General features: G+C 46.2%; 1 protein-coding gene and 1 non-coding gene across 3 annotated transcripts in view; one reads left to right on the forward strand and one right to left on the reverse strand.

Annotated features, from left to right (window-relative positions):
* Positions 1-9,250, reverse strand: part of Traf3ip3 (TRAF3 interacting protein 3) — a 28,082-nt gene extending 18,832 nt beyond the window's left edge. Inside the window, exons 1-7 of one of the 2 annotated variants that reach the window (XM_029482610.2) lie at positions 9,047-9,250; positions 5,407-5,806; positions 2,980-3,127; positions 2,770-2,833; positions 2,522-2,546; positions 2,233-2,262; positions 1,998-2,093 (exon numbers count right to left, since the gene is read on the reverse strand). In XM_029482610.2, coding sequence (XP_029338470.1) covers positions 1,998-2,093; positions 2,233-2,262; positions 2,522-2,546; positions 2,770-2,833; positions 2,980-3,127; positions 5,407-5,748 — 705 coding nt within the window. In that variant the 5' untranslated portion in view covers positions 5,749-5,806; positions 9,047-9,250. Of the gene's footprint in view, positions 1-1,997; positions 2,094-2,232; positions 2,263-2,521; positions 2,547-2,769; positions 2,834-2,979; positions 3,128-5,406; positions 5,977-9,046 lie in introns of those variants that run through there. The other variant, XM_029482609.2, reaches the window with a different exon arrangement.
* An 8,848-nt stretch (positions 9,251-18,098) lies between these two features.
* On the forward strand, positions 18,099-18,241 carry LOC115032452 (small nucleolar RNA SNORA48). Its single transcript, XR_003838130.1, has one exon. It is a non-coding gene; the product is annotated as a small nucleolar RNA SNORA48 (small nucleolar RNA).
* The last annotated feature ends 5,590 nt before the right edge of the window (positions 18,242-23,831 follow it).

Below are 23,831 nucleotides of genomic sequence, written 5' to 3' on the forward strand. Positions count from 1 at the left end.
ATATTGTATATGCCGCTTCTCTCTTTTTATCCTTTTGAAAACAAAATTCTTCATTAAAATAATAAGTTAACGAATGATGCTTGACTAGTGTCATTTCAAAATTAATGTTTCTAAATTTCTGTTTTAACTTTTAACAAGGTGACTTCTGATATGGTACACATCCAAAGTTCTTTGGAATTTTCAATTAAAACTTAGTATAAAGAATCCTGGGCTGGAGAGATGGCTCAGTGGTTAAAAGCACTGACTGCTCTTCCAGAGGTCCTGAGTTCAATTCCCAGCAACCACATGGTGGCCCATAACCATCTATAGTGGGATCCAATGACCTCTCTTGGTGTGTCTGAAGACTGCAACAATGTACTCACATATATAAAATAAGTAAATCTAAAAGAAAAAAAAAAGAAGAATCCTGATGTAGGGGCTGGAAAGATGGCTCAGTGGTTAAGAGCACTGACTGCTCTTCCAGAGGTCCAGAGGGAATTTAATTCCCAGCAACCACATGGTGGCTCACAAGCATCTGTAATGGGATCCAGTGCCCTCTTCTGGTGTGTCTGAAGACAGCAATAGTGTACTCATATAAGTAAAATAAATAAACTTTTCTTTTTTGAAAAAGCATCCTGATATAAAGAATTAGAGAGCCATTGTTCCAAACCAAGTCATGCTCTGGCTCTTAGGTGTCCATACTCCTGTTTGTAACCCGATCCTAGTGTGCTCATTTGCTTGGTAAATGCCTGCTGTCTGTGTGGCTCCAGCTTCTTCTCTGGAGTTGTCTGTTCCCTCCTGTAGTCTGCCCTACCCTGGAAGCATTTCTTTTCATTGTATTATTTTGGTACGTGTTTTGTTTTCAAAACTATGAACTCTCTAAAAAGCAGGACCCTGAGCCTAGAGTATGGCAGTACATGACTTTAATCCCAGCATTTGGAGTGCAGAAGCTGGTGCATCTCTGTGAGTTCAAGTCCAGCCTGGTCTACAGAGCAAGTTCATGACCATCCAGAGTTATATTTAGTAAGACCATGTTTTAAACAACCAACCAAGCAAGCAAGAAAGCAAGCAAGCAAGCAAGCAAGCAACCAACCAACCAACCTAACAACATGTTTTTTCCTAAAGAACAAATTCCCAGTACTTGTAAGCAGGAACATGGTGTTTGGCTATCTAGAGAACGAACAGACCATCATTAGAGACCTGAACTTAGCTAAGCGATTATATGACTGTGGGCAAGGCCTTGGCCTGTTACAGCAAACAGAAAATCAAACTAGATCACCCATTAAGCCCTCTCTATTCTGCCACCCATCTACAGGCAGAGTATTGTCACAGACTGGCTTGTGTGGATCTGTGATGGTTAAGTTTGATTGTCTGCTTCATGACGTTTAGAATAACACTGAAGACAAACATGTGGGTGTGTTTGTATGGGAGTTTCTAGATTGCAGAGGTGGTTAGACCCACCTGCAAAGGGACTATCCCATTCCATGGGCTGGGCTTCCCAGTGGGAAAACAAAGTAAGGACAGCCAGATGAACACCAGCATTTCTGTCTTAGCTTCTTATCTATGGATGCAGCATGACCAGTTGCCTCACAGTCTCCTGCTGCCATGACCCTCCTCCCCACCATGATTGATCATACTCTAGAACCATAAACCAAAACTGGCCCTTTCTTGGAAGTTGCTTTTGTAGGGTATTTTGATGATTTTGTTGTTGTTGTTCAACAACAAAAGTAACTAACAAGCACAGAATCCCTCGTGAAAGCCTTGATTTTGACAACACTGCGTAGGCATTTCTTTCTTTTCTTTCCACAAGTTTAAAGGCAGGCCTCTGTCTCCTTTTGGTTCTGAGTCTTCCCTAGGTATGCATTTACTATGTGACCCTTTGACCACTGTATCTGAGTATCACCACTTTTGCCTCTTCCCAGAGAGACAGCCCTCTCCTTGTTACCTGGTATGCTGAGAAATGAGGCGGGCATGCATAGAAGCCTGCATACTTTGTCTGAAGAAGACTTTACCCTTACCTTCCAAGAGCTGTCAGAGGCCCGGATCAGGGCAGGCAGGAGGTCCTGGAGAATCACCATTTTCTTTTTTAGGATCAGCTCCCTTTGTAAGGCTTCCTAGAAGGGATATGCAAAAGGAAAGATTAACCTGGAGGAAGAGTAGGTGGAGAGCTGTGTGTGTGTGTGTGTGTGTGTGTGTGTGTGTGCGTGCATGTGTGTTGCGGGGGGGGGGAGGGGGGCTTACCATGATACTTACTTTGAGGTATTCCGAGAGTTGAATGATGTCCTAGTGGGAGAGATGAAAGAGATTCAGGAGGACTTCAGCATAGAGCCAGAGCCCTGGCAGGCTTACAGGTAGCAGATCTCTTTTGCCTTGGATCTGGTAGGGTCCTTCTGGCCCCACATCTACGCTCAGGACCATCTGGCCATCCTGGAAGAAGGTATCCCTCCACCCCAGCCTGAGTTTATTACAGAATCCCAGAATGATAGAGCTTAGGTGCCGTCTGAGCCAGACCCCCTCGCCCCCCAAATGAGAGTTCTCTTACCTTGTCTAGGACAGCAACTCCACAGCTGGGAAGAGAAGGAAAACATGACAGTGGGTCAAAGAATAGAAGCAGGAAGGATGCCAGCTGCACCGGGCATCCCTGCTGAAGAATAGTAGGGTGGGGAAGGGCTTTTCCTCCTCAGTTGGGGGGGGCTCCTCTTGGTGTGTCCAGTGGAGGTGTTCCAAGTAAACATTTGGAGGGGTAGATGAGATGTGAAGCTTTAGGGTCAGGAACACAGAGGAACTCACTTGGTTTGCTGACTGGCATCATTCTTTATTGTTGGCAATGCCTCTTCTGCCTTTGTCTGAGTGCCTGAGAGAGAGAGAGAGAGAGAGAGAGAGAGAGAGAGAGAGAGAGAGAGAGAGAGAGAGGATGGTGCAGCATCCAGGGAAGGAGGGAGGATGAGGGGAGGGATTGGGGAGCTGGACTGCCATTGCAGGTCAGGGCTGAGCTCTCACCCCGGTGCTGTCTGTGTGGCTTCTTGATGTCAGAGTCCTGTGGTGGAAAGGCTCTCCCATGGGAGGCATGGTGGTCACCCAGATCCCTCTGGATGCCTGAGGAGGAATGATGTAAGGCTGGGAAAACCTCAGAGCTTATCCCCGTTTCCTGGAAAGCAAATGAATGATGAAGGATGCTGAATGCCGCTCTGAAGGGCCTCTTAAGTTTTCCAGACAACTGCAGAAAGAAGGACCAGACGCTGCAGATGTAGCTCAGTGCTAGTGGACTTGCCAGGCACAAACAAGGCCCTTGACTCCATCCTCAGCATGGAAAAAAAAAAAAAAAAAGCAAAATGGTAATCACATCTGGGTGCACTGAGTGGTTTTCCTGAAACTCACATGTTAAAATTCTAACAGTTTTGGGAAATGGAGCCTTTGGGAAATACTTATGTCTGAGTGTGGGGCCCTGATGAATGAGGTTAGTGCCCTACCAGAAGAGCACTTGCCCCTCTGCCTGCTTTCTCCTAAGAGTGGACACAATGAATCTGCACACAGGGAGAGTGTCCTCATCAGATTTCAGACACACTGGAGCCTTGAGCCTTATAAATGATGAGAAATACCTTTCTGTGCGCAAGCTGTTCTGTGCGTGGTAACCTGTCACTGTACTCCGATATTTCCCACCTATAAAACCACTTGTTCTTCCTTGTCCTGGACAGGGAGAATGTCTTTCTTTGGCCAGACAAGAGGCCAGTCTCCCTTCATTCTCCCATTTCAGCCACTCAGCCATGTGCTGATTTAGAGGGAGAAGTGGTCAGAGACTTGACAATAGTCAGATCAGGCCTTTTCTAGGCCTTTGGCTCCTGCCTATAACAGAGGGCCTAGAGGGCCTGCCTGCCTCTCCTTACAGCCACAGGACCTTTGAGCTTTTCCACTGAAAGAAGACAGTTGGGAGGATGGGATAGTGGTGGTCACAAGCTAGTCTTTTTACCTTTTCTCCTACAAAATAATAATAAAAGAAAGGCACTAAAAGCCCAAGAAGTATCTATGGGATTCCATCATGGTCTGACCTGATAACCATGGGCAGGCAGTTATTTCACTGTTTTCTGTTCTATCCTTCATACCCTGGCCCCCCTCGCCCAGGCCAGTCAGAGGCCTTGTTACCCTGTAAGGAGGCAGCTGGTTCCTTGGTAGTTATGTTCCAGGATGGTTGTTCTGGGCAGCTGTGTGGCAGCCTCATGAAGGGGCCAGAGAGACAGTGCAGTCAAGTGAAGTGCTTGCCTTGTAACCATGAAGCTCGGAACCCATGTTTTGTTTTGTTTTGTTTAAAAAGCCAGGCTGGTGGTGAGTGCCTGTAATTTCATTGCCAAGGAGGTAGAGCCAGGCATCTAGATCCTAGGGGCTTGCTGAACATCCAGGATAGCCTACTTAGTGAGCTCCAGGCTAGTGAGAGACCCAGCATCAAAAAGCAAGGAATGATGCTTGGAGTGGACCTTTAGCTTTCATGTGTAAATTCATGTGCACCCACATGAATACCTTCAGACATGGACACGCGAGCACGCGCGCGCGCACACACACACACACACACACACACCTGCTATATGAAGTATCTATTCTTGGTTTACATGGATCCATTCCTCTCCTCAGTGTGCTGACACTATAGTAGGATAACACAGAGCCTGCTCTTGTGAACACTGCTCCTCTTATGCATGCTAATGGGATTTTTATGTATTTATGCAATATTAACCATGCAGACCCATGAGAGCAGAGGTGGCCTGAGTTGCCAGGGAAGGCTTCCCCAACCAGATGAGGCCTCAGTTGGGCGAAGCTATTAGAACTGAAGTGTCACAAGAGAGAGAGAAGAGTGGGTGTGAAGCCTTACTGGAGAGTAAGGGTGTGTCTGTGTGCATATGTGTGTCTCTGTGTTAGTGTGTGTGTGTGTGTGTGAGCGTCTGTGCGATGATGCATCTTGGGTTATAGAGCTGGGGATGTGGCCCAGTGGCTTGGTGTGCCGGGAGCTCATGCATAAGGGCCTTCAGCATTAAGAAAACAAAAGGAAAGGAATCTGCCAATTATGGTACACCTGTAATCCCAGCAATCAGGAAGGATAATGAATTTGAAGCCATCTTGGATTACATAGTGAGGCCCTCTCTCAGGAATAAAAAAAAAATCTTATACTAATTACTGACTTGAAATTGTTTGTTCAGTTATTTCCTTTCTTCCAAATAGGTAGGTGTAGGACCCTCCTCTTCAAAAGAAGTTAAATAAAGACACCACGGAATCTCTGAAAGAGCAGTGGTTGATGGCTAAAGGAAACCTGATTGCATGCTGAGGAAGGGACTAACAGAAACTGATTGTTAGAGTTGTTCATCCTTTGTACCTTGCAGATACCGCCCTTCTCCTCCCCCCCCCCCCCGGCCCTGGAGCAGCATTATCTCAGACATATCACACCTGCTGTCCAGGGAAAGAGGCCTTGTTGGCACCAGGCAAGGACTCCTTGAGGATAGACACTTGGCCTGTTCCTCCATCTGTCTTGCTGGAGGGCCCTTGTTCCCTGGCTTGGCCTTTCTTCTCTTCTTCCAGGTTTCTCCTTTTGAGGAACTGTAGCTGCCGAGCTCCCTGAAGCCGTTCCTTGTGTTGGGTCCTCAGCACCTTCCCTGGCTGGCGGCAAGTGGTCTCATTGCGGCGGCGGCGACGGTTTTCTCGGGTCTCCTGACGTCGCTCACACTTGGCCTCATAGCTCTCAGCCCACCGAGCCAAGCCAGGGGAGGACCTCGAGTCTGAGCTGATCATGGTGGCCTCCCGAGCACCTGTTGTGTTTGGCTTACTTTCCTTGAACAGCTGCTTGGATCTGCCAGATGCCAAGAGGGAGGAGTCAGTAGATGAGCTGAAAACTGACAGTCTATCTCTCTGGGTCAGGGTGGAAGTAGCACAGGGCTCCATCCATGTGTGTTGAGAACCCAAGGTCAGGACTCCCAGGCTCAATCCTGCATGAACAGGTGCAATCCGGTAAGGCCAGGTTTCTGCTTTTCTCTAGCACTGATCTCCTAAAGTGGACGGGTCTCTCCGGAGCCCCTTCTTCCTTGACTAGATGTCTCTAAGCGAGGGAACACGAAGAACTGACAGTAGCCATAATGAGCCTGCAGCCATGTGGGTGGCTTGTAGAACTGTGGACAGCCCTGCCCACTTTATCTCCCAGTCTAAAAAGGAAAGATGATGTCATCTTTACTGTCTCTTGCTAAGTGACATTTCTTGAGACCTAGAAGGATAGCCACAACCCCTCAGGAAGTGACCAGGTTTGTGGCTGGCACTCTCTGTTCCACTCCTAGCTCTCAGCAGCCATCTTGTGGCTCTGGACTGCCATGACCTAGGGAAACCTGCTCTAATTCCTTCATCACCACTCCCAACTTTCCTCTTTGTCATCTACTGTGTATCTAGTGCTGGACTCTGACTCTCAGCTGCTGATCAAGTCAGTCTGTTAGCCAAGGACCTTAAAAATGCTTGATGTTGGTTCATTTCAGAGAATCTGGTTCAGGGGCTCAGAGGGGGAGGTTCTATTCTCTTAGGATCACCTCCCTGCCAGGCTCAGTCTGGTCCCCAAATCTGCCATCTATCAAGCATGTGAGGTGCCCTCAACAAGAATCCTAAAAATCATAAGAAACAAGACAAGAGAATCCTATATAGTGGAAAGTCCTCAAGGAACAGTTTTCAGGACAGACCACCTTTGATGCCCCTCTAGGTGGCCTTGCCTGGCATCCATATAGTGCCCTAAACCCTCATCTTCACCCATCGGCTATGGATTTGGCTAGCCTTATTTTGGACTCTGGCAGCCTGGTGGAATCAAGGCTGGACTCAGATGAACTACACCACACCATCAGAGATTGTACCCTGCCTCCTATCCTCTGGGGTCAGACTGTGGTGATGGAGGAAGGTCCTCGTCACAGCCGCTGCCTCTTCTCTATGACCTGATTATCCCACTGCCCAGGAATTCAGTTCCTCGGTGGTTTTGCAAACACTGGTCAGCTCTGACCCCTCATGTTTATAGGCTGCACAGACTCTGCAGGAAGAGAGATCCCTGTGTTTCTTTGTTGGGACTTCAATGCCTATCCTAGCACAAGATCGAGTCCTGTGCAGGGTTCCTACTCTCCCTCTGGTCACAGTACTCATTCACAGGGCTGTTGCTGGGCAATCTCACTCTCTGGAGGGCTCTTGTGTGACTAAGTCATGTATACTTTTAATTATCTGACTCTAGAGGGCTGGAGGGACACTCTGCCTTGGGCAGAGCTTTCCCCAAGGACTGTGAGGTGCTGTTTGCCTTTCCCTCAGGCTTCTTCCCACTCTCCCTCTGTGGGGCTCCCTAGATCTGCCACATGTCATCCTGTTTATTTAATTATGTAGAAAATGAGCCAAAAAGCCTACTTGTGGTTTGTCATAAATGAATGTATAGAGGAGACTTGGAATTACATACATGTGCATCTTCAAGCCACAGCACCCAACTATTCTGTCTTCACTGAAGGAGGGGAAGGAACCCTTGCTTTGGGGCCAGACTGTGACTCACTTCCAGGTTGTCAATACCCACCAAACAGGTATGTGTGTGTGTGTGTGTGTGGGGGGGTGTTGCTAAGCCTCAGTGTTCTCATTTATAAGATGGAGCTAAAATTTCCCTTGAAGGGGCATGAATCTTAAAAGACAACACCCAACACCCACACCATATACCTAGCACATGGCATATGATAAGTAACAGCTTTTTAAAAATAATAGATATAAAAATATTGTAGTTATCATGGCTGGCGCTGAATACTGAAAACTTGGTGCTGTGAATCAAATGCCCCAGGGAACGCCAGACTGTAGGACAGAGAATGATCACTTTTGCCCTCTGATTCCCCTACTCCCTCTCTCAGTTCTGAACAGGGCTTGTAGCTCCATCTTGGAATAATTTTACTATGGTTCCTGTAGTCTCTGAGTTTGGGTTACAAGGACAAAACACTTCTCTGTGGTCTGGATGTAATCATCAACTCAATTAGGTCAGACAGGAAGGCAAAGAACAGGTAGGTGAAGAAAGGAGACGCCATTATAAGTGTGAGGGCTTAGGCTCCCCACTGTGGGGCTTTTTACTAGAGGGAGCTCCCAGGTTGCCTACCTTCCAGACGGGAAGAAGAAAGGTCTGAGGGGTTGAGAACAGGTCTGTGAGGATGTATCTTCCTGTTATCCATCTACTGTCTGTAGGGCCACTGAAATATGGCTATTTTACTCTCTGCATCATTAGGTCTTAATGCTTAGGAAGTTGCAATAGGAATGGCTCCCTAGAGAGAGGAGTGTCTCCAAACCCATAGCCTTCTACACCTCCTGGGGTGTGGTGTGACACCTGTATGGAACCACACAGCCTTCTAGGATGGTGGGATCATCCTGGCTTGCTTTAACGCAAGAAGGCTATGGAAAGTCTGATGGACAGGGACAGGCTATAGGAAAAAGGAACTGGTCCTGTAGTTCAGAAAAAGGTCACAAGGCCACTGCCCAGGATTTCTGTAGTTTCTGAGGTACCCCTGGCCAACATGAAAGGCCCTAGTTAGAGCTTGGAGGAAGGACTAGTACTGGCTAGGGAAGGCTCTCCTTCCTGCACAGGAAGACAGCAGCACACTGCCCCTCAACTACAGACATGTTGTTGACTTGCCACAGTTTTGCACATGCCTCCTGGCTGTGTATGCAGAGGAGATGATGGGTGGCTTCCTACACGAATCTGGCCTTCTTAGTTCAGAGTTCTCAGCGGGAGCTGAAGACCCCATTACAGGGATCTCTACATTGAAGGGATTGGGAAAAGTCATCTAATTTGTATTATGGATGCAGAGCACACCAACACCAAGCCATGCAACTCACACCTAACTGAAGCCAACAGACGGAGCAGAGCTGGGAGCCATACCCTGTGGTTGCCTGGGGTCTCTAGCACAGGGTGTTTTTTTGGTCATACAAGCCCCAGCGAGTACATTCTACCACCTGCTGCTATGCAGGAGCCTGGCATGGCAGAGCATACTCTGCCCCACCCTAAGTAAACAGATCCAAACCAAGATCCCAAAGCATCTTCCTCCACAGTTACCTCAAGTCCCAGGTTCTGTCTCAAGTGTCTCAGGAGAGCCTTCAGCCCTTTCTTTCTAGGTCTCTCTGGTCTCAGAAGGCCGGGGAAGCTGTCAAGCTGAGGTTCTAAACCCCCTCACCATTTTCTTCTTATACTGACGTTATTTTCGCACAGCAGCATGCTGAAACAGGAAACACAAGCCACAGTGTTCACAAACCTCAGTTCCTCTCCTTGCCCTTAGCAATTTGAGAGGGCCCCTGCACCCTTGGGGCCTCCAGGGCTGGTGAGGAAGTCCACCCAGGCACCCACTCTCCAACTACCTGATTGGTCTGCTCTCTGGCAGTTTCAGCCCAGTATTCACTTCCTGTGGTTGGTGCTGTAGCTCAGTAGGTAGAGTGCTTACTTGCCTAGCAAGCACAAAGCCCTGGACTCCACCTCCAACATTAAAAGCCAGACCTGAAACCCTGGCATTCAGGAAGTAGAGGCAGGAGGACCAGGAGGTCAAGATCATCCATATTGAGTTCAAGGCTAGCCTGAGCTACATGAAACCCTGTTTTTTTTTTTTTTTTTTTTTTTAAATGTCTTTCTAGGACTACACAGGGATGAATTCTGGGCCATATCTATACCTTGCCACTTCTGTGGTAAGACCCAGGAGGGATGTTTCTCATACCATCTAGCTCTTTGGAGTCTCTTTTTCCCAATACTGGCATTGGGTAGAGTCTCCTGTGGTCTGAAGGATCTGTGTGTTTTGTGGAGTTCCAGATCCTTGAGGGCATCCTGGATTCATGTCTTTATGAGGCAGTGTGGAGGGGTGAAGTATGGAGGGCTAAAGGGCAGAAGGCAGGTAGCCAAAAAAAAAAAAATCTGAAAAATCCCAGTGAATTGAACTAAGAAATTTTGGGAAAAATTAAAGAGAACTGATACATTAAAAAGAAACTTACAAATGGGAAATCCCAGAGCAACTCAGGATAGATAAACAGGAAACTGAGTTTGTACAAGTTCAAGGACTGCTCTGGAACCTTCTGAACAAGTCACTCAGTATGGAGATTGGATGGTTGATGTGGCTGCTGTGACTGTACAGTTTGACATGTGTGAGGCAGGTGTGAGACAGGTGTGAGGCAGGTGTGAGACAGGTATGAAGCAGGTGTGAGGCATGTGTGAGGCAGGTGTGAGGCATGTGTGAGGCAGGTGTGAGGCAGGTGTGAGGCAGGTGTGAGGCAGGTGTGAGACAGGTGTGAGGCAGGTGTGAGACAGGTGTGAGACAGGTGTGAGACAGGTGTGAGGCAGGTGTGAGACAGGTATGAAGCAGGTGTGAGGCAGGTGTGAGGCAGGTGTGAGGCAGGTGTGAGACAGGTGTGAGGCAGGTGTGAGGCAGGTGTGAGACAGGTATGAAGCAGGTGTGAGGCAGGTGTGAGGCAGATAATGATATATTCAAGTAGCTAGGATAAGTTTTGTTAACATGGAGAACTTATCACAGTCCTCTTCATGACGGCTATTTCCTCATTCTCTTAAGAGAAAAAGTCAAGAAGTAGGCAGGAAGGAAGCACACAGGCCAGATTCTTACACTAGAACCCAGACCAAGGAAGTTCCTAGGGTGAGAGATACCCGAGAACACAGGGAGACAGGAGATTGTATCAGAATTGCCATAGATCCTTTTGGACTTTATTAAAAACTATATAGAAATGTATACAGAGATCAAAATCTTATCTATGGCTGGGTACTCTTTGGGCGCTATACTCATGCTACTGGGACTAATGTTAATGCAAGTTCAAAGTCACATAGCATGGGTTCATGAGTGCATGGATGCATGGATACATGAGTGTATTGGTGCATTGGTACATGAGTGTATGGGTGCATGGATACATGAGTGCATGAGTGTAGGGGTGCATGAGTACATGGGTGCATGAATGCATGAGTGCATTACCAGCCCAAGTAATTTATTCTAGAATAAAGCTCCAGGTACTTTTATTAGTCTACTAGTGGTATCTATCTATCTATCTATCTATCTATCTATCTATCTATCTATGCTGTGGTTTGAATCCCCCAAAGTTCCACATCTCAGAGCCTAGCTCCCCACCTCATCACTGCTGGAAGGTGCTAGAATCTTGGGAATGGGCTTAGTGGGAGGCAGTTAGACTGTTGGTAGTGTGTCCTCAGAGGGGAGAGTCCATCTAGGCTCTTCTCTCCACTTTTTACTTTCTAGTCATGAGGTGAGCTTTTGCCCTGTCATGAAGTTCTGCTCTGCTGTTCACCTCATCACAGGCCTGGAAACGTCTGAGGTAACTGATCATGGAATGAACCTTCCAAACTTCTCTCTTCATAACTGATTTTTTAGGGAGTTTGTTAAGGTGAGGGAAAGCTGACTGACAAACCTTGAGTCTGTCAGGAGGTCTGGGGTAGGCAGATTGTTGTTAGTCTCTCGAAGTCTTTGCTCTTTAGTCTTTCAAGGATTTTGCTGGTCACTATTAAATCAGATGTGCACACATCTCAGAGGTGGTCCAACATCCAGGCAAGAGTATTCACCCCCTACATTTACAAGGTTGTCTGCTATGCTACATGGAGCTAGTTGCAGTTCACATCTGTGGCAGAACAGGCACTCAGTCCTCTCTGGGGTCTGTGTGGGCCTTGTTGGTGGAGTGTCATTTAGACATAAGAATCTCGGTTTTCTGTATAAGAAGGGTTCACTGTAGACAAGATCTGTGTTTGTTGTATAGATTCTGTGAGGTGACTGCCTGTTATCAAGAGCTATTTACTATCCACCCAACATGCATGAAGCTGAGTTTCATTTGAAGTACCACATAAATTGATCATGGTGGTGTATACATATAATCTCTGAGCTCTGAATGTGGAGGCAGGAAGATTAGGAGTTCAAGGTCATTCTCTGCTGCCTAGGGAGTCTGAGGCCAGCCCATATACCCTACATGAAAAAAAAATTACATCACAGCCAGAGCCACAACCTTGTACAAAGCCCAATGCAACCTCACACACACAGTCATATGCATACCACATACACACATATATATCTAGTAACACATGCACATGTGTGTGGGCATGTACACACACACACACACACACACACACACACACACACACACACCCCTTACAGCTTCTGAAAGGGCATCTGCGCTGTTTAATCTTGGACAGCTGTCACCCTTGTCATTGACCTTAGCCACTGGGATAATTTAAGAGCTCTCATCTAATCCCCCTTTTGCTTGCCGCACCTCCAACTGCCTCGTGGTTTACTGTAGCATGTGTGTCCCTGACACAGTGCTTGTCCTGAATCAGCATAGCTAATGCATCTCTCTCTGCTGTTTAGCACAACAGTGCTGAAGACCCTATGGCAAGACACAGGCTTGCCATAGCGCACCTATATCAGGATCTGTTCTTAGGATCCAGCATTGCAAAGAGCAAGTTACTTTTTTGTCCTAAGATGATAAGAGGGGGCACACTAAGCTTTAATTTTATCATTCTTCAGGATATATCCTCAGGCCCGGAGAGGGGTTTATCATGGATAGATGGGTATATAGTAACTGACAGAAAAGCGAAGTTAAGGTAGTTAAGGTAGTTAAGGAAGTAAAGGTAGACTGAAAAAGGAGGCCTTCCAGCCAACACAGGACACACTGCTGTCAGTTTTCAGAGCATCTCAGTGCCTTTCTTCCTTCCTCTGTGACAAGGAAGAAAACCTTGTAACAGAGATTTTCCCTCATCCTGAAGGGCTGTTTTCTATACTGGGAAGTGTCCCACCTTTTCAGGGCCCAGCCTAAGCTCCCACCTCTTCTTCTAGGTAGGGCTTGAACTAACGAGCAGTACTTGGAGACTAAGATAATGACATTGCTTACTTATGGACAGATTTATATAAATTACCAAGTTAGCAAATCATCCTTTATAAAAATACGAAGTGCTTCCACTCTTTGCCGTGTAAGAGCCTTTACTCCTATGACTTTTGAGGTCAGAACCCTCACAAACGGCTTCAGCTCAGAGTCCCAAGGACTCAGCAGAGGTGACTCCTTATGTACTGTCTGATTCTAAAGACCTGGGCTCTAAAGTAAGGTAGTTATTTAGTAGTGTGGTCACTATTTATCTGATAGGTCCAGCCCTGGTTAAACTATCCTGATTACATCACAAATGGTGCCCACTCCAGAGGGAGTCCCTCCCTCTCCATAGCCTGTTCTACTTTTTGACATACACCTTTCAAATCTGTTCTTATTTGGCATGATCTGTCACGGGTATCAATGCAGGGACGTTGTTCTGAACCGACCCACTAAAGCACAGGGGATGTATACTGCACTGCCTGCCTATGGGAGAGGGTAGACACACTGAAAACTGGCTGGGAAGAACTCAGAATCGCTCTTTCTTCAGTTTTATAAAAAGTATAACGTAGCACCATTAAAACATTTCTTATGATAATCTCATGCAGCTCAAGGAGGTCTTAAACTAAACTTCTGGTCCTGCCAAGCAATAAGATTGTAGGTGTACACCATAGGTTTGGCCCTAAAAGTTTTTAAAAAATCCCACTGCCAGACACAGTAAGTTCCCTGTCTTTCTTGTCTTTTTAGTTTCTGTCCATAGTTATCCATCTTTTGTTTTTACACATGGGTTTTTTTGTTTAAATTTGGTACTAAGTTATAAATATGTTTCCTGTTGTCAGTGCTTTCACTGTTAGGGCTGTTTAATGATTTCTTTATTATTGGAAAGATGTCATGTGTCCTAGCATCAATTCCTGGTAATTATTAACCACTGGAAAAATCAAACACAAACAAATCTTAATTCACACTGTTCAGAACATGAACTTTAACATTCTAATGGAACAAAAATTCAGATGGGAGATGACTGTCCACAGTGTAGAAGGATTCCTTTACAGAGCACTTCTGCCACTTGCTCCCCAAGGCTGTCTTCCACAGAGTGGCTTGGGACATAGACTGAAGGGGAACTGGGAAGTTGGAATATTTCAGCTTGAAGCTGAACTAGCTTTACCATGAAGGCTCATTCAGAGTTAGAAAAGTATTCAACCTCTCTGCTGCTTAGATTCCTCCACTGCTAAATAGTCATATCAATAATGTTGACATGAATTGGGGTGTAGCTCTGGGGCAGGGTGGGCTTAGCCCCAGGTCTGGGGAGACCCTATTTTACAGAGATTGTACACCACCATGTTTGGCCCTAAAATCCTACTGCCTGACTACCTTAGGGTGTTACTAAAACGATACCAGTACACTCAGTAGGGGCTGGGGGGATATCACAGATATTGATAGTGTTTGTCCAACATGTATGATGTCCTGGTTTCAGTCTATGACACCACATGAGCTGAGATCACGACATGGCCTATGGTCCAAGAGTCCAGGAGGTAGATGAAGGAGGATCATATTTCAAGGTCAACCTTAGCTACATAGGGAATTCAAGGCCAGCTTGCTCTTCATGAGACCATGTCTCAAAAAACCAACCAACCAGCCAATCAACTAACTAACCAACCAACCAACCAACCAAAAAACCCAAAGGGCAGTCAAACATAACATCACTATAGTGATACCTGCAATTGGGACTATTGGTTTGTGACTTAACAGTCATAGTGAGAGGCACCCTCATTCATATCTCTAACTCTGTGACAAGGGAGAAGTTACCCTAGGAAACTAGTGCATTTTGTCTGATGTACTTTTTAAAAATTATTTTTTAGTTACTTTATAAAGAAATGGATCTCATTATGACACACACACACAGGTAGATAGATGATAGATAGGTGTGTGTGTGTGTGTGTGTGTGTGCTTGGTTCCTATTTACTTGATATAATGTTTAAAGATATCCATAACAGATAAAAAGAGCATTTTAAAGCAGTTACCTGAAAGATTCATAAGCCGCTCACTCCATAGGATGATGACAAAAGATAAAATGTATTTTTTAAAGTTCATCTAACACAACTCAACTATTTTTTTATTTTTATTATTTATTTATTTATTTATTTATTTATTATTTTAGACAGGGTCTCATGTGGCCCAGGCCAGCATCAAACTCACTATATCACCAAGGAATTGAGTTTATGATTCTCCTCCTCTCAAATGGGATTACAGGTGCACACATCACAGAAGGTTTTATGTGGTATGGGGGATGGAACCAGGGCTTTGTACTCTACCATCTGAGTCACTCCCCTGCTCCCTAGCTGTTTGTTTGTTTGTTTGTTTTTTCGAGACAGGGTTTCTCTGTGTAGCCCTGGCTGTTCTGGAACTCACTCTGTAGACCAGGCTGGCCTCGAACTCAGAAATCTGCCTGCCTCTGCCTCCTGAGTGCTGGGATTAAAGGTGTGTGCCACCACTTCCCGGCTAGCTAAGATTTTTAAAAGATGTGTGCCATATGGTTGTATAGGGAAAAAAGATTTCTAGATTCCAAGTTTCTCCTAATGAAGTATGTGCAGAGTCATATGAGGGAAAGCTTGGGAATCTTGATAAAAAAAAGATACACAAACAACTGTTGGGTAGTCAGTGGGAGTGGTGAGCACTTTGACCAGAGGAGATGGGGTAGGGGAATGTGGTAGTTTAAATGTGCTTAGCCCATAGGAAGTGGCACTTTTAGGAGGTGTGGCCTTGTTGGAGGAAGTGTGTCACTGTGTAGGTGGGCTTTGAGGTCATCTCTTAATGCTCAAGCTCCATGCAGTGTGGAAAAGAAGTCTCTTCCTGGCTGCCTTCAGATCAAGATGTAGAACTCTCAGCTCCTTCTCCAGCACCATGTCTGCCTGGATGCTGCCATGCTTCCCATCATTTTGATAATGGACCGAACCTCTGAAATGGTAAGCTAAGAGCTGCCTAGGTCATGGTGTCTCTTCACAGCAATAAAATCCTAACCAAGACAGGGATGCTGACAGAGGAACACAATTCCACATTCTTAGAGAGTTAGAAGCAGAGCAGGTGGCCTGGGATGTGCCTATAGATACCCTAGATCCAGTTGTCCTCAAGGTTGGCTTGGGATAGAAGCCATCTTCTTCTCCCAGCAGAGAATTTGTCTCTATTCTCTCCCTCATCTTTTTGCCAGGCCTAGTGCCTTTCTGAGAGTGCCACCAAAGGTTGCTATTGATCAGGACGAGTTATCACAACTCCAAGCCAATCTCCTGGGTGGCTGGAGCAGAGCAGATTAAGGTATTGGAGTTGACACTTCCTCTCCTGTCTGGTTGTGGCCCACACACCATGATCTCTTCACGGGCTCTGGTTGGAATAGTGATGGTCTTGGAGTAGAGCCTTTCCGGAAGGGTCTATATGCTATGATGCTGCCTACCTGTGTACAGCCACTGGGTGGTGCTGCTGCCCCTGTCTGCAAGCAAGAGGCTGATGATAGAGCAGGTAGTTAAGGCCTTGTGCTTTGGGTGTGGTGGTACTCTTGGGATTCATTCTTGTTCCCTGCAAGTCTATCCAAGCAAGAGAGCCTTGAAATATGCTAGTCAGTCACCTAGCAGAGACTCAGGAATCCTATTGTTTACTCTGTTGTTTTTAATACAGTGTGGGTAGTTGTAGGACTTTTTGGCATACCCTCAGTTTAAGAATCCATTTGAAGGAACTAGAGAAAGTACCCAAGGAGCTGAAGGGGTCTACAACCCTATAAGAGGAACAACAGTATGAACTAACCAGTACTCCCCCAGAGCTGTGTCTCTAGTTGCATATGTAGCAGAGGATGGCCTAGTTGGCCATCAATGGGAGGAGAAGCCCTTGGTCTTGCGAAGATCATATGCCCCAGTACAGGGGAATGCCAGGGCTAGGAAGCAGAAGTGGGTGGGTAGGGGAGCAGGGTGTGGGGAGGGTATAAAGAATTTTCTGGATAGCATTTGAAATGTAAATCAAGAAAATATCTAAGGAAAAGAGAGAGAGAGAGAGAGAGAGAGAGAGAGAGAGAGAGAGAGAGAAGAATCCATTTGTATATTGGCTGAGAATATGGTTTTAATTGGCCAAATGTTTGCCTAGCGTTCAAGAGGTCAATGCGCAGCCCTGCCTAAGCCAGGTGTGACAGTGCCTGCCCATAATGCCCTCTGCCTACAAAAGAGCAAAAGCACATAGACATATGGTATCTGCACTCAACTCTTTGAGTTAACACACTTGGAAACTGGCTTGAGGGGTGGTGTAGGAGAAGCCCCCGACCTTGGTGTTTTTCTCCCTCTCTCTGTCTCAGAGAGTTTATTTTGACCCTCAGTTTCTGTGGAGTCATTGTGTGCTTTCCTGGTCTCAGGCCTTTTCTTTAAACATTACAGTTTCTGTGCAGAAGGCAGATCACCTGTACTGGGGATAAACCATCCCTTCCAGGCACAGAGGATGATCTTGGGAAGCCATACAAACCAGACCAATCTTGTCATGTTTGCCCTCAGCCTCCCTTACTTCTCTACCCAGATAGCCCCTTGTGCACATTGTACACTCACTGGTCAGATATTCGGTTGGAGCTGACTTTCCTGATAAAGGCTCCTGCACAGGCAGAACTATACTAAGTACTGGTGTGTGTTTCTTCTGTGAGTCTGTCTCCCTTGTGTCCCTAGCAGGGATTCCAAGAGCATTAAGGTGTAGTAGCTCCTAGGCTTGCTCATGCTTGCATGACTGAGGGCTGTGCCCCTTGACTTCCACCTGTGTCAGTCTGGGGCTAACCCGAATTGCTAGGCAGAGGCCCACGTGGAATCACATTTTATACAAGTTTGTGGTGATCTGTGCAAGCCCATGTTTCTCCTCAGTTTGTTTACCTTTTGTTGTTTGTTGTTCAAGTTGACACAAATGATTCCATTTTGATTCTTGTGTCTTTCACGGTCCTTACTTTTGACTGAGATTTTTCTGTGGAAACATTTCTGTCCTCTGTCCTGTTGTGAGGGTCTGTTGTTCCTCTGTTGTACCTGTCCTGGGTAAAGTGGGTGGATGAGGGTGTATGATTGGTGGAGTCAGCACCAAATCCTCTTAGCCACACTGGATCAACAGAATTCAGGAAGAGTGCTTCTCTGCTCAGCTCTTGAATGCTAAGGCAGCGTTATTTTGTCAGAAATTGTACTTTAGTTGATTTAAAAAAAACAGAAAAGAGATGCAAAGATTAAAAAGGAAAATGCAAAATAAAAATAATTTTGATACCCACCCCCTGGCAACGGGCAAAGAGAAACCTTGCTGGTAGTGGTGTTCTTCTATCAGTCAGGGGCAGAGCAGATGGCAGTCCTTCGTGCATCCTAGCTTGATGCCTGGCTTGGTGGCAAAGCTGTTTTATGCTTAGGACTCATAAAAAACAAATCAAATCAAATAAAATCAAGTCAAGTCAAATCTAGGCAGTGAAGCGTGGGAGGAGGAAGATGGGCAGAGACCAGCATTCCACCATGCCACTCAGTGCAGGCAGGGAAAGACATCTACAGATCTGCCTTTTGGGCTACATCTTTAGCAGGCCATAGACACACACAATCCTACTACCACCACACAGAACTGTATGGGAGGAAGAAGTCAGAGAGAGACCTGCAGACCACCATGCTACACACAGAGCTGCCCTCCAGTGCAAGGCATAGGTGGGCAGAAGACACCCACTTGTTAACGTGCCATGCAGTATGGACAGAAGATGTCACTCAGGGGCCTGCCAGCCACATCACCAGCCTGCAGCAGGAGCCACCACAGTGTGTGAGTATGTGATGGTCAGATGGAAGAGAGAGAGAGGTGGAACAGCTTGAGCATTATGAAGAGAGATGGAACTGGAGACTCAAGGGTGGAGAGGAGTAGCCTGCTGTGTGTGGACAGCCCTGCTACCTGGAACCATGGTGATGTCCCAGCATCAGCTGTCACTAAGAGCCATGTCTCCATCTGTGGCTATGCAGCCAGCATAGCCAGTGTCAGGGGCAGCCACTGGGATCACATGGATGTCCAGGGACTGTGCATAACTGCTGAGGCACCCCCTTCCCCTATACCTGACTACACCTCCATAGAACATATCCCCCCTCTCTTTATCTTTTTATAAATTCAGCAGTCAGTGCTCTTAACAGCTGAGTTGTCTCTCTATCCCTGACCTAAAGGGTTTTTAAGATAACAACATGGCCAACAGCATAAGCTTAGGCTGTCAGACTTCGGTAAATTTTATGTAAACTTTACCTTGTGTTTTACTTAAACATTTATGTCAATAATCTAGGTCATGTCTCACTAGAAAGTAATAGTTACCCAACAAAACTCTCCTTATAAGTAGATCAACATTAAAAAAATAAACCTTTGTTCTGTTAGACATAGAGAAACAGACTTTATAGTCTAGTCTTTTATCACTGTAGTAATATTCAGCTTTTTCGAATATTTTGTACTTTGATCTAATTGTAGCAAAGTTTATATACATTTCTTTGCCAAGAGTCATCCTCTGCTAACTTCTGTGCATTTTGAAAAATATCTCCAAAGTTAAAAAGATCAGGTTGTGTGTGTGCAAGGCGTCCCTGGATGAGGCACGGGGACTTGGGGGTGGGTGAAGCTGCCCTACATGGTGGTGTAGTGGTAGACACACGAGACCCACAGAATGTATAACAAGAGAGTGAGTCCAAGTGTGAATTGGCCTCTGACGGATGTGCTGATAGTGTGTGAGACTCTTGATACAAGGGAAGGCTTGGGGTTGGGGTGTATGGGAATGTGGGGTTCTGCTATGAACCCCAGACTTAGCTAAAGGCAACACCTATTTAAAAAGCCACACTTTCTGATGTCCTCATGTCCTTACAGGTCTCATTCAACAGTTACCCATGGGCCAACCTTGAGCTACTGGTCCCTCCTTCCTTCCTCTCCTAAGGGCTGGGATTACAGGAAGGAGCACAACCACGCCACACTTGAGGCAGTTTTAATACATGGGCTTTGGGGATCATATTCAAAGTGTAGCAGCTGTGCTGGGGTGGGGCTGAGATGGTGGCCTAGAACAGTCAAGCCGAGGAGAACAGTGGCCCAGAAGCTCTAGGGAAAGGTTGGTGGTTAGGTGAGAGCTCGCTGTCCCAGGTGGGAAGTTGTGAGTCACCCCCTCAGACTCCCTTTCTACCCATGCATAAGGTCTTTGATGCCTACTACTTACTCAGAAGAGGGAGCCAGGCTGAGACCCAGAATGGTCCCCAGCATGTGCCGACAGCTGGTGTGTGTCGAATGTATTAGCATCCTAAGAACTGTGTCCTGCTCTGGCTGTGTCTCTCTGTGCCTGTGGCTATTATGAAATAAGTCTCAGCTTGTTATGAGTTGAGTATGAAATGCCCCAAAGGCTCGTGTTGATCCTGTCCTCAGCTGTTCGTGCTTTTTTGGGAAGTGTTGGAATCTTGAGTAGGTGGGGCCTTGTTGGAGGAAGCAAGTCATTCTGGGTACATGGGACAGGGTCATATGTAGCCCAAACTGAACTTGCTACAAAGTCAAGGATGACCTTGAACTCTTGACCCTCTGGCCATGACAGACTAATGTTGAGATGATGCTCATGCCTGGACTGAAGAGCACCTCTTGTCCCTGGTCTTGTCTATGTGTCCTGTCACAGTGGGTGAGCAGCTTCACTCTAACATGCTTGTGCCATAATACTCCATGTCATCACAGCCCCACATCGAGGGCCAGGTGCTGTGGATATGAACTTCTGAAGCTGTGTGTCAGTCAGAACAGCCTCTCCCACTCTGAGGGGTTCCTTCCTTCTCTTCCTCCAGCGTCTTCTCCTTCTCCTCCTCCTTTTCCTCCTTCTCATCCTCTTCCATTTCCTCCTCCTCTTTTGTTTTGAGACCAGCTCTCACCATAGCCAAGCTGGCCTTGAACTCCTTATGTAGCCGTAGTGTCTTGAACTCCTGATCCTCTTTCCCCCACTCAAGTGCTAGGATTACCAACATGTGCTACCATACCCAGTGTCCCGGGGGGTTATTTTTTGTCCTGTGCTGTGTCACATCCATGAAAATTCAAATCCAGGAATGCTGATCCTGGGAGATGAGAGCCAATGAGAAGGAAGGAGGCTCACTCAAGGGTCAGCATTGTGGAAAGGCCTCTGAGGGCCTATTAACCTCTTAGCTCCTCTTCAAACTCCACAGCACAAAGGTCTCTTATTCAAAGCAAGTGTTACCTTTATGAAGTTGTTATTTTCTTAATAGTTAACATAATTCTTTTGTTCAAAGAAACTTTTTGTTAAAAGATATGGCTGGCCTCAATGTATAATCATCACTAACTGTGTATGATAAATGAGGGAAGAGGAACAGGGAGGATGGACTCTGAGAGATAGCATCAGGAGGGAGTACCATGGCCCATGAGGCCATCTTCCTATGTCTCTCTCAAGCATCCAGTGTGAGACTCACCTTTCCTTTTCTCTGAAATAATAATAAGATGCCGCATTGCTTGCTGATATTTTCATTGGGAGACAAATTACTTTTAGAGCCCACCAAGTGAGGCTGAGCTTTTGCACCAATGTAGGTTAGAGGTGAGTGATAAACATCGGGGTTTCATGCGTGACAAGGGAAGTGCAAGCTGGCATCCTCACATACAAGTCCCTGTGGTAACACAAACTAGCAAGGACAGGTCCTTTCAAGCAGCACCTGTCGTGTGACAGGGCTTTTGTGGGCTGGTACTGATGAAGCTGTCACACCCAAAATGAGAGATGGGACTGATAGCTAAAGGGCTGGGAAGCAGATTAAGAACCGAGTGAAGACTCTTAAGAGGACTTCTCAGGTGTTGGGTTATATAGTTCAGGTGGTAGATGCTTGTCTGACATGCAAGAGGTTATGGTATTGATCCTCAGCACCACACACACACAAGACTTGGTGGTGCATGGTAGTGGAGGCAGGAGGATCAGAATGCATGTATATGTATACACACACCACACACACACACACACACACACACACACACACACACACATTGCATTTTGAATTACACCCTAACCCCCTCTCATCCCTCTTCCAGCTCTCTGACAGTCCCTCCTTTCCCAACAGGCCTCTCTTCTGTTTTCATATCCTTTTACAATTTTTGTGAGCTACTGAGTTTAATCAAGGTTGCCCACATGGGCAGGGCATGGGTGTGGAGCTCTGGACTTGAGCATGGTGTACTCAGAAGTAAGCTATACCACTAAAGACAATGACTTGTCCTCCACTCAGCAACCATCAGCAGCCAATTGTTCATCTATGACTCATCCCATATGATGTCTGAATATTGATGGGCCCAGTCCTGTGCAGGCCCCAGGCAGACAGCTGCCGCCACAGAGTCAATGAGGGCAGTAGCCATGTCATGCCCAGAAAATGGTGTTTCATAGTCCTCTTTCCTATCCTCTGGCTCTTACACTGTGTGCTCCATTTTTCATTGTGTTCCCTGAGCCTTGGAGGAGATAGAAGTGCCCCATTTAAGGCTGAGCATTTATCAGTCACTTATTTCTATCACTGACTAGTTATGTGTCTTTGCTTTACACATTACCTGCTCCAGAGAAGCTCCTCTTACTAAGGCTGAGACCAGCACTAATCTATGGCTATAAGTACTTAGAAAGAGATTTACCAACGTGTTTATTTAAGCAAACCACAGTAGTAGGTTCCTTGCTAGGGCCTACGAGATCCCCAGCCATGGGCTTTGGACCAGCTTTACAATTACTGGGCATGAATTCCCTCCTGTGGACCAGGCTTTAAATCTGATCAGAAACTGGTTGGTTACCTTCACAATAGTACTACACTACACTGGTGGGCACATCTTTCCTGGCAGATCAGTGTTGTAGCTTGCAGGGTCCATAGTTGGACAGGACCATTGATGGTTTTCTCTCCACAACTCTGTACATAGCACCTTCTGGCACTATGAAAACTAGCTAGCAGGGAGGACGTTTCTAGATCATTTGTGGCTTGATTTTGATGCCTAGTACACAAGAATGTAGTATCTACAGCAACAGAATCTTCCCTTCTGATACAGTTCTGGTGGGCATCATAAGCAATGGGAATAGGCTGTGTTGTACCCTAACCCTTCCCACTGAAAAGTTGAGCACTTGAAAATGGGCTTTGAAACATTGATCTTCCTGGACAAGAGTATCCTGCTATGAGAAAAAAACATGCTGATAAAGATGGTGGAGTTTTAGTGGCATGCTAATGAAGACGGCAAGCTGTGGGGTGTGGATGGCTTCATTCTCAGACCTACTTTTTGAGCCCTCCTTCTACATTCTGGGGAAAAGCCTCATTAAGAAAGAGATTTCTTCTGTCAGGTGTGGGGCAACACATCTTCTAGGGCTTAGAAGACAAAGGTGAAAGGTTGGTGAGTTAGAGGCCAGCTTGGATGACAGATATTACAAGATTATGCTTCAAACAAACCACAAAACAAACACAACAACAAAATAAAGCAAGGGGCTGAAGAGATGGGCAGTGTTTCTCAGTGGTTAAGGTAATTGTTACTATTATCTATCTATCTATCTATCTATCTATCTATCTATCTATCTATCTATGGGAAGCCACATGTGCTGTTGCAGGGTGGCGCTGGCTTCCGCTGGCCACCACGCATACATAGGCAGTAAAGTTTTTTTTTTTTTTTTTTTGCCAAGATGAGGTTTTGAGAATTAACCAAAATTAACCAATCAGATGAGAGACAAGTTAACCAATCAGATGAGAGACAAGTTAACCAATCAGATGTAGGCATGCAAATGAGGTGGTAAGCATAACCCAAGCACAACCAATCCAGGTGTGAGACACGCCTCTCCTAGGCCTATATAAGCAGCACCAGTTCTGGGCTTGGGGTCTCTTCGCCTCTTCAATCAAGCTCTCCCAATAAACGTGTGCAGAAGGATCCTGTTGCAGCATCGTTCTTGCTGGTGAGTCAGGGCACGTGCAAGATCTATCTATCTATCTGTCTGCCTGCCTATACACTGTGTATTGTCTTTAGACACACTAGAAGAAGGC

The sequence above is a fragment of the Mus caroli genome, unplaced genomic scaffold (assembly GCF_978045245.1).
Source record: "Mus caroli unplaced genomic scaffold, Mus_caroli_1 scaffold_1, whole genome shotgun sequence".
Lineage (NCBI taxonomy): Eukaryota > Metazoa > Chordata > Mammalia > Rodentia > Muridae > Mus > Mus caroli.